Here is a 10,459-nt window from a genome sequence, read left to right as displayed (position 1 = left end):
GCTCGTTGTAAATGTATATCGGATTGACTGAATTAATGTAATCTTAATCATATATTTTCTATTATTATTTATTTTCTTTTATTATGTATTACAAAATGTTTCCAAATATATTAAGTATTCCATTATAACAATACTAGCTACGGTTTAGCTGACAACAGATGTTGTTTTTCTACTTCAATGTAGGTAAAATTTACCTATTTTTTCTTTATTTATTTATTTTATTTTATCGGGATAAAAACTATATTGTCTCTCAAATTGAAGCAAAGAATACATATTCACAAAATCGGTCGAGTGGTTTTGGAGATTAATAAACGAATATTGTGATAAAATATTTTTATGCATTAAAAAGGTGATTAAATTGATTTCAAATAGCAAAGAAATTTTCATTTGTAACTAATTAAGGACAAGGTAGATATATTTCGAATATAAATTTATTTAAACTGTTTATTATTACATACCAATTTTTGACCGCGAATTCGGCCGCAAGACCGAGAAATACTTATTGACCGGTATATTAAGTAGCCAAATTCATTTCCATGTAGTATACGAGTTTGTTTATCAAGTTTCATAGTGATTGGTCAGGCCGTTAAAACGTTATAAGGTAACATACAAACAAATTCACTTTCACATTTACAATATTAGTGAGGATGTTTATTATTAGCAACAAAGGTTTGTAATGACAATATCATATGGGATAAAACTTGAAGTCTCTGATTTCACATTAGATACATACTTTGGACTTACTTACATATAAATTATAGTCTTTCTTGAATAATAATTTCATAATAGATTACCAAACATGGTGCTAAAATAGGTAGGTATAAGTCAGTAACTATATTAATATAATATCATCATCATCATCATCATTTCAGTATTTCAATTCATTTGTTCACTGCTGAACGTAGGCCTCCTCCATAAACTGTTATAAGGAATAGCCCTGAGCCACCTACATCCATTGACTCCCTATAATGCATTTGAAGTCGTCGTTCTATACAGTGGGAGTCGTCCTTCACTGCGTTTGTTTATACGGGGTCGCCACTCAAGAAACTTTCATTCCCATCGGTTGTCGGTTCTTCAAGCTTTGTTCCCAATCCACTGCTACTTCAGCTTAATGTAATAACAGTTATATAGTACTTTCATTTTTATATAAAATTAAATATTGTGTAATGATAAAGGTTTAGACATCAGAAATTTATTCAAATCGAAATACAAAACTGGCTTCACATTTCCTGCACTAAATGATTTTGGCGAACTCTTTCCGCAATTTCATTGAAATATCGATGCTATAAAGTTTGCAATTTTAAAAGAATAATGGCACATTCCAGGTGCTCCCAATCACTGTTGGAAAATAAAATAAAGGAAGATAAGCAAAATACACTTGTGAATATTAATCTACTTGTTTTATTGTTACAATCGAATAATAACCGAATAACAATAAATTTTATTGGCGTTCGTATTACAGTTTTTACACGGAATTTGAAGATATCAATCTTATAAAATCTTAATATATATTTTATAAAATAATGTGGAAAAAAAAAACAATTGATATAAAATAAATATGAATAACATTAGGGCATAATTTTAAAATTTACGTTTTTGTTGTCCACAATACTGTTGCTAGTTAGTCGATTAAAATAATTTTGTTTAATTCCGTTACCATTAATATATGCTTGTAACTGCCAACATTTGAATTCAACAAAACAATTAAACACGGATTAGTGATGTCGACTTTTACTAAAAAATAGCAACAAAATAATAAAAACAATTCAATAAAAAAAATTATTATAATAAATGATAATTAATAATAATAATAACAAACTAACCTTACTCAATTATGTTCCTTGTGTGGTAGTTTATTATTTCTATTAAAAATAATCATTATTATTACTATTATTATTACCCAATATATAAAATGAAAAACTTTTACTTTTTCAAGTCAATTGAAAAATAATTATTTTATCTTTTAATTCGTAATTAATTTTGCTATAAAACGTCTTCCAAAAATAATGTATGTAATCAAAGAAAAATAGGAGAGAAAGATAGGGGAAGAATGCTCATTAAAACATTATAATTAGATATGTTTATAATATTTATCTATATACACAGCTTGAGAAATGAGAATCAATGGTCCAACAGTTTTAATGTCCTTAATGACTATAAGACAATTTATTTAAATACTCTCTGTCCACGATTAGCAGAGAAGATTTACTTAATATATAAAAAACCCTACTTTACACGAATCATATTCACGATACATTACGTATAACTCGAAACTGTACAGTCCGTTAATAATATCACATTCAGCACGAAGTACCTATTAAACTCTTTAGACTATATAAAATGAATCTTATTACGAGTCTCTTAAAATGGCTTTTTAAGCTACCAGATCCTATCCGTAAACGATCACGCAAAAGCTACTAGATAAATTTTGATAATATTTGGTGTGCCTATAACTTTGACTATGTCAACATACATTTACTTATAAGTTTTTATTATGGTAAAATATCTTATTCTCAAGAAAAGTATTATTTTTATTTTGTTATTGTTAATATTATTATTATGTAATTCGTGTCTTGAGCAAATGTTATTATGCCTCTGTTATTGATATAAATGCTAGATACCAGCCCTTTATTTTTGTGTTAAACATAAATAAAAAATACAAAAAAAAAAAAACACGAAAATTACGTAATGATAATACTTATATAACTGATTACATAGTAGATTTAAAGAATAGGTGAAATCGAAAATGTTCGTAAAACTAATACTATAGAACACATTAGAACAGAAATTTCGTGTATCAAAAATTAAAATACATAAAACAAAATTGAGTCTCGTATATTAACTCAACAATTAAATTTGCCATGTTTAGTATCGGTAGCTTAAAATTATTTGTTATTTTTTTACCCATTGTTTGGGGAAATATTCGGTTTTGCTGGTAAAACATTAACTTCAAAGGATGCGAACGATTTCGATTCCTCACTGTAGATTTTTACCGACCTGGCATTGAAATTAATCAATTAATTTATTCTATTTCCATGTACCTTCATTATTATTTGCTAAGACTAACTTTTTACATTGTACAAAGATATCATGTTCTCGTGATAACGTCATCCTAACTTTAATAGATGTAATTTATTAAAAATTCTTATGATTGCTACATTAAATTACACAGTGCATATTACTAAAAAAAATCTAATTTTCTAGGCGTAATTCTTTTCGTTGTGCTAAACCCACCAAAAATTTTTATGATAAAGTTATCTCACTCACCATCGTGATCAAATAGATACTAATACGAGAGCAATACACCTACATATATTGAGAAAGCGGAGGGCCCAATGAGTTATGCCGATCACATCTAACGCAAACGATCGCCGTCGCCCCGGTGCATACGAGATGTGTGCAAATTGATGGAATACAAATGTCTTTAGGTACCTTCCCTCCGAGGTAAGATACTTAGTTACAGTACAGAAATAGTGTAAACATGGCATTTACGCATGGGGGGTATCATGGGCGAAACAGTATACTCTGTTATGTCCATAGTACTGCTCATGTCTATAGGCGACGGTTACCACTTTCCATCAGGCGGACCGACAGCTTGTTTGCCATTCTAAGTTGTATAAAAAAAAACAGTTGCAAATATTGATGTATTTCTAATTACTAGTGAGTATACTATTATTACTGTGTGGCCCTGATATAGAATGGGCACCCCTTTTTTCCCGTGGGTATCGTAAGAGGCGACTAAGGAGATTTCATAGTCGAGAAATTGGCAGCAGTGCTCCTTTTAAAATATCACCAAAGCCTAACTGCGGTTGCCACCCCGCCTGCTAAACGTGGCAGCTCTTGGCAAACCCCCTTTTATTTTATGCGAGAGGCTTATTATTAGTAGTGGACAGTAAAAGGCTGATATGATGGTGACTATTGTAGTATATGATATATATACAATATTGAGTATGTGTATACGAGTATAACACATACTCAATAGAACGCAGCTACGCAGGCACGTGCACGTATACACGCAAATATACACAGACTAATACACACGTGCGTGTGCACACGCGTTCGCTATACAATGGAAATAATGTAACTATTGCAAACATTAATGTTCTCGTAATTAAAAAAATTAATTAAATTAGTAAAGTACTATTTATAAAATATTTTTAAAATTATTTTGAATATTTACGCAAATTCAATTTTTGAATTATATTTAAATATTAGTATATTTAATCTTGATCGCAAAAAATATTATCAACGTGTAATATACAAACAAAAAGAAATCGAAATAAAAACCGCTTTAAAATCGGTTAATTATGACTACTAGCGAAAGAAAATAATATTTTAACAAATTAATACTTATTTGATAGCTTTTAGTACATTGTAACTAACAGAGATACACCTATTCCAAATTTGTTAGTAAAACTTTAATTACGGAAATATTTATTTTACGATTGACATATCTGTAACATAATTTGCTATGCAATAAAAAACAGTCGAATACCACCTCCTTCTGTGAAGTTGATTAATAAACAAACCGTTAACAGTGAAACAAATACAAAACAATAGATTAAAATTAACACAGGTAATTTCGAGTGACTGTTCGACTTTTATGATTTATACTGTAGATTTCACCCTACCTGGTATCCGTAGTACGTAATAGGGATATTGGCACGCCGGCGTAAAATAAGTCTCAGGTGTTCTTGATAGCCTTTATCCGCCAAAACTGATAAAATATGCTTCTCCCTCAACCCGCCCGTGGCCGTTAGTTTCCGTAGCGAAATTATGAAACTTATTATTGTGTGCCTAATAAAGTTGCGGGTCAAACCGACTTGTAATATTTTATTTTGTAAATGATGGAAGGATTGTTGGTAACAAAGACTAGAGAGAATGGTGTGGGGGTCAATCTGACAGGGTATATTGCTAGCAATGGAGCCTCTTTGCTAGCAATATATTCTGACAGGTGAATCTCTGCGCGATTATCCTTAAAAGCATCTTGATTGCTTGTTAATGAATTCTTTACTTGTTAAAGATTGCTCTCAGCAATAAGGTCAAGGCGGTCTCATATAATGTACTTATACAATTGTATCGTTGTGTTTGTAAAGACTTTGTACAAAAGTCGATTGCTTGGGTACCTGTGTCCCATTCGCGTTTCAAAAGTATGTAAAATATAAAAGCGTAAAGCAGTCGTGTTTGCATGGCTGTGTTTCGGTTTGAAGGGTGGGCATATAGCAGTGATTTACAGGATACAGAGGAATAATACCTGAGTCCTCAGGAATGGCAACACATTGGGGGTATCATGGGCGAAACAGTATACTCTGTTATGTTCATGGTACTGATCATGTCTATAGGCGACGGTTACCACTTTCCATCAGGTGGGCCGTCAGCTTGTTTGCCATTCTAAGTTGTATAAAAAAAAAAAAGTATATTTTTTTTTTTTTTTTTTTTTTATAATACTTATATTTATTTATTCATTCATTCATCCCGATGACTCAACTGATCTGCTTAGATCTCACCTATATGATCCGTTAATGTTAACCCACCAGCATGTACTGATAGCGTAGCGGGGTTACCATTTAATTTTTATATTTATAATATTACATAGTAATAAGTTCGCATTTGGACTGGAAAGTAATAAATAACAAGACCTAATAAGAAACATGCTTACCTGGATGAAAGATATTCACTAAAGAAATGAATATTTTTAGATTTTTCTTTAGGAATAACAATGCATGAGTGCCCTCAGTGATGTTCATAGTGCTCTTCATATTCTATAGTTGGCGGTTACCACTTTTTGTCAAATGAGCTGTTAGCTTGGTATTAACTTATGGTAATGGTGGTCAAACTTCGAGAGTTGGCAGTCGCGCACTGATTAATGGTAGCGGAATTAAACAAAATAATTCTAATCAAATAACCTGCAAAATTCTGCAAAATAATACCAAGTTCAGTTAAATAACTTGGTATTTATCTACGGCAATTCTAAACCGATTTAAATGATCATTTTTGTAATCAATTGGATTTTTATGTGAAAAGGCGACAAACGAGCAGGCCGTTATTAAGTAAGGGATTATCATTTGTTATCTGATAATAAGTGATTATCGCAGCCCATGGACATTAGACGCTGAAAGTGTCGCCAATTATTAATAATACTTTATTATTTTATCTTTGATTAGTCATATATTTTTTTTTTACAAAATAAGTTGAATTATCTCTACTTATTAACATTAATGATTTTTCCAATTTGGGTTTGCTGGAAGAGATCTTTTGTAGAGTTCAGTCCATCTTTATACATTCGCTTTCCACTGTTATATTTATTAATGTATTATTAGTGTGTACAATAAAATATAAATTAGTAATATAAATTATTAGTAAGTTATTTGGAGAACAAAATTTTAACTTGTTATAATCTTGATCTCACGAAACGATATTAATCTTTTTTTTCTGTTTATTTCAAATCGATTGATTATAGAACTAGCTGTCACAAAATAACACCTGACATTTGTAATCTTCACGTAGACTCAAAAGTTATTGCTCTTTACTTCGCTTCAAATATTCTGCTGGGAAATCGAAGATGCATAGCTGTTTATCTATGCATGTTCCATTACATAGGTGAGTTGATCCAGACGTGCCAATGTCGAGAACAATAAGAAATATTATAGAGAAAATGTCGTTGATATAAGTGTATTAGAATTTTGTATTGGAATTAGCGAAGAAGACAATACACGTCAGAGGGTCAATGACATTTATGATCGAGTCTTCTTCACCCTTCGAAGAGGGTGCAAATGAGAGTACTCAGACTTTTTTTATGGCTGAAGATTGAATGGTGTGCCAGCTTGTACTTATTAACTATAATTCCTACTGGTGAAGCAAGCGATGAAGAATTAACTCAGACCAATTAGCCCATCGTGGGAATTCGCTACGGATTAAACCACGTTTGTTTCTAGTGAAACCGCGTGGAAATAGACCTAATAGGGGACTCACGTTCCCATTGCTAACTGAAAACGGCGCTGGTTGGAGAGGAGGGCAGCGACAATAATAAAATAATATTAAGAGAGAGGCTTACCAGTATATTTTCTTAGACGTACACACTTCTTACAATGTAACAACAATAATGTCACTCAAATAGAAAAACAAAATAAGTATCAAAAGACATATTCATAATATAAAAATATAAATCTAAAAAAGGTAAACTTGTATGAAAGGAGGTCTGTCGCCAACATGGCACGCCCCGGTGCAGAGCACCAATCTAAGGAGGCGACAAAAGCAATGGCACTACTTTTCTGATGGGTCTTTTTAAGAGCCCTTTATTGGTAGTAATTTCGACCACCCGAACCACTCCATCTGGGCCAGGGAAAACCTTCGATATTCGGCCTCTAGGCCAGGTTCCTCTTGGTAGATTTTGATCTGCTATTAGTACCGGATCGCCTACATTAGCGGCAGATTGCGTAAACCCGGCTTTTCTGGGGATGAGCGTCGGAAGGTATTCTCGGAGCCATCTGGCCCAAAAAATCTCGGCCAATCTGAGAACCCTTTTATGGTTGAGGCGACGGTACAAGTCTGCATCGGTGCAAGGGCGAACGGCTTCAGTTGACGGTGTACCCAACAGAAAATGAAACGGCGTAAGAGCCTGTAGTGTCTCAGGGTCCACAGGGACGTGCGTAAGTGGACGTGAGTTTACTAGGGCCTCTGCTTCCAGTAGTAAAGTTGACAACACTTCTTCCTTCGGTGCCTGCTGCAGCAGGGTTACGGAAATGGCGTTCTTGATAGATCTGACTAGACGTTTCCAAGAACCACCCATTGATGGAGCCGCCGGGCAAATGAATGTCCACTCAATTTTGTTATTGGCTGCAAAATCGAACACCTGAGCAAGTTGATTCGCTGCACCGACAAAGGCCGTACCGTTATCAGAGATAATTTTTGAAGGACATCCTCGACGGGCAATGAATCTTCTAAGAGCCATGATGGCGGCATCTGCTGAAAGGCTTGCCACGATTTCCAGGTGGACAGCTCGGGTGGTGAGGCACGTAAATAAAGCTACCCAGCGTTTTTCCCGCCTGCGCCCAATAGTAACCTCCACTGGACCAAAATAATCAAGACCGGTGAAAGAGAACGGGCGCTGATGATGTGATAACCTGTCGCTGGGTAGATCACCAAATTGTGGCACAGACGGGAGAAGTTTTCTAACTCTGCAAAAACAGCAACGTTTAGCAACAGACCTAATACTAGAGCGTAGTGCTATTATGTAATATCTACCACGCAGGAAGTTGACGACAGTTTCAGTGTTACTGTGACCAAACTTTCGATGGTAGTAATCGAGAAATAGTCGTATTATTAAATGTCGACCGTCCAAGACAATTGGGTTAACTTCCTGCGTGGGAGCATCTAAAATTGCCCGAATTCTTCCGTTTAAGCGAATTAAACCATCCTCTCCCAACATCAAGGTTAGGTTTTTAAGTTTTCCTTGATTAGTTGAGGAAAGACCTGCTGAAAGACGTAAGAATTCGTGATTGAACGACTTCAGTTGTGAATATAAAAGAAGGTGCCTTTCAGCCTCCAAGATTTCCTTGGCCGAAAGGGGTTTCATAATTTTAGAAGAAACCTCGGAGGCGACCTTTTTTGATTTTGAATTTGGAAGTTTTTCTAATAAAGACCGAAAGATCTTGGCACAATGATGTGCACGAGCAGTTGCCCTAACTAACCGAATCCATCGATCAAAACGATTAGGATTTGCAATTACCGGGGATGGAACTGTCGGTTCTTCAGTTAATAGAAATGTTAGCGCATGCTCTGGTTTTAACTCCTCGAGTACCGGTGGGGAACCAATTGCTGGCTCGCGCGGCCATTGTTCCGGAGGGCCATGAAGAAAATCTGGACCAGTGTACCAACGGGAGGTCGAAGAGAGAGTACACTGCCCGCGTGTAGCATCGTCCGCTACATTCAGTGCCGTTGGTACATAGTGCCAATCAGCTACATCTGTAGTTTCCAATATCTCCCCAACACGGTGAGCTACAAACGGTTTAAAAGTCCGCGCGTCACTACGCAACCATTTTAAAACTGTTAGAGAGTCTGTCCAAAAGAAAATTTTCGATGTGACGATACGGTGTGCTTCCAAAATATATGTTGCGAATCTAGTAGCTACGAGTGCCGCCTGTAGCTCCAGCCGTGGGATAGATACCGGTTTTAATGGAGCTAAGCGCGCCTTTCCACCTACGAGAGAGAGATGAACCGTCCCGTCCTCCCGAATAAAACGCCAAAACGCTACGCAGGCGTAGGCTAACTCACTTGAGTCTGCTAAAATGTGAAGTTGGCTTTCTATAGCAGGCTTGGTTTGGTAGTAACGCGGTATTGTGACTTCTGTTGAAATTTTTGCTAAGCTTGCAAACCAAGTCTGCCATTTTGCTTTCGCAAGAGCGGGAAGTTCCTCGTCCCAACCAATTCCCATTCTCCACGTCTCTTGAAAGAGAATGCGACCAGCGATAACAGCAGGCATTAAAAAACCAAGAGGATCATAAACTTGGAACTCCGATTGATTGAGATTTTATGGGCCTGAAAATGTCTCTAATGTCCATTCCTAGAAAGGCCGGGTTTACTCAAACGGGTGGTCTAAATTATTATAACAAAAGGTTCTTAGAAAGATCCAGCAGAAGAGTAGTGCCATTGCTTTTGTCGCCTCCTTAAATTGGTGCTCTGCACCGGGGCGTGCCATGTTGGCGACAGACCTCTTTTTATATAATTTACCTTTTTAGAATTATATTTTTATATTATGAATATGTCTTTTTGATATCTATTTTTGTTTTTCTACTTGATTGACATTATTGTTGTTACATTGTAAGAAGTGTGTACGTCTAAGAAAATATACTGGTAAGCCTCTCTCTTAATATTATTTTATTATTGTCGCTGCCCTCCTCTCCAACCAGCGCCCTTTTCATTGTGTAACAACAATAATGTCAATCAAGTAGAAAAACAAAAATAGATATCAAAAAGACATATTCATAATATAAAAATATAATTCTAAAAAGGTAAATTATATAAAAAGAGGTCTGTCGCCAACAGCTAACAGACTCCCCTAGCTCTGAGCTGTGCTCACTGCATCGAACTCTGAGGTTTTCCTGGAATAACAATCTCTAAGGTACTTATTTGGCCCGTTAGTGAGCCCGGTATCATCTGTTTCTGAGTGGTAATTATTATTGTTTTTTTTTTCTGTTTGTTTATACATAAGTAATAGGTACGCTTTATAAAACAATCATCTATATTTATCTGATATTTACAACACTAGTGCTTAGAATCAATCGACAACAGAATAAATTTTATGGGATTGTTAACAATTTAATTTAAATGATAAACCTTCACACGGTCCCTCTAGTAAATTATCGTGATTAATTTCTGATGAATTTGTCATGACGCATTACCTGCCCTGACTTCATTCTCAAATTCCATCCCGTATAAATACTCTGCCAGCATATACCAA

At 34.9% G+C, this 10,459-nt stretch overlaps 1 protein-coding gene across 1 annotated transcript; it reads right to left on the bottom strand.

Moving 5' to 3' along the window:
* Window positions 1-7,237: 7,237 nt before the first annotated feature.
* Window positions 7,238-9,481, bottom strand: LOC128202501 (uncharacterized). Its single transcript, XM_052903076.1, has one exon. It carries the CDS (start codon window positions 9,479-9,481, stop codon window positions 7,238-7,240), a length of 2,244 nt encoding a protein of 747 aa, XP_052759036.1.
* Between the last annotated feature and the right edge of the window lie 978 nt (window positions 9,482-10,459).

This window comes from Galleria mellonella, unplaced genomic scaffold (assembly GCF_026898425.1).
Source record: "Galleria mellonella isolate WM207_F2 unplaced genomic scaffold, CSIRO_AGI_GalMel_v1 utg132, whole genome shotgun sequence".
Classification (NCBI taxonomy): Eukaryota; Metazoa; Arthropoda; class Insecta; order Lepidoptera; family Pyralidae; genus Galleria; species Galleria mellonella.
This window is presented reverse-complemented; position numbering and strand designations above follow the sequence as displayed.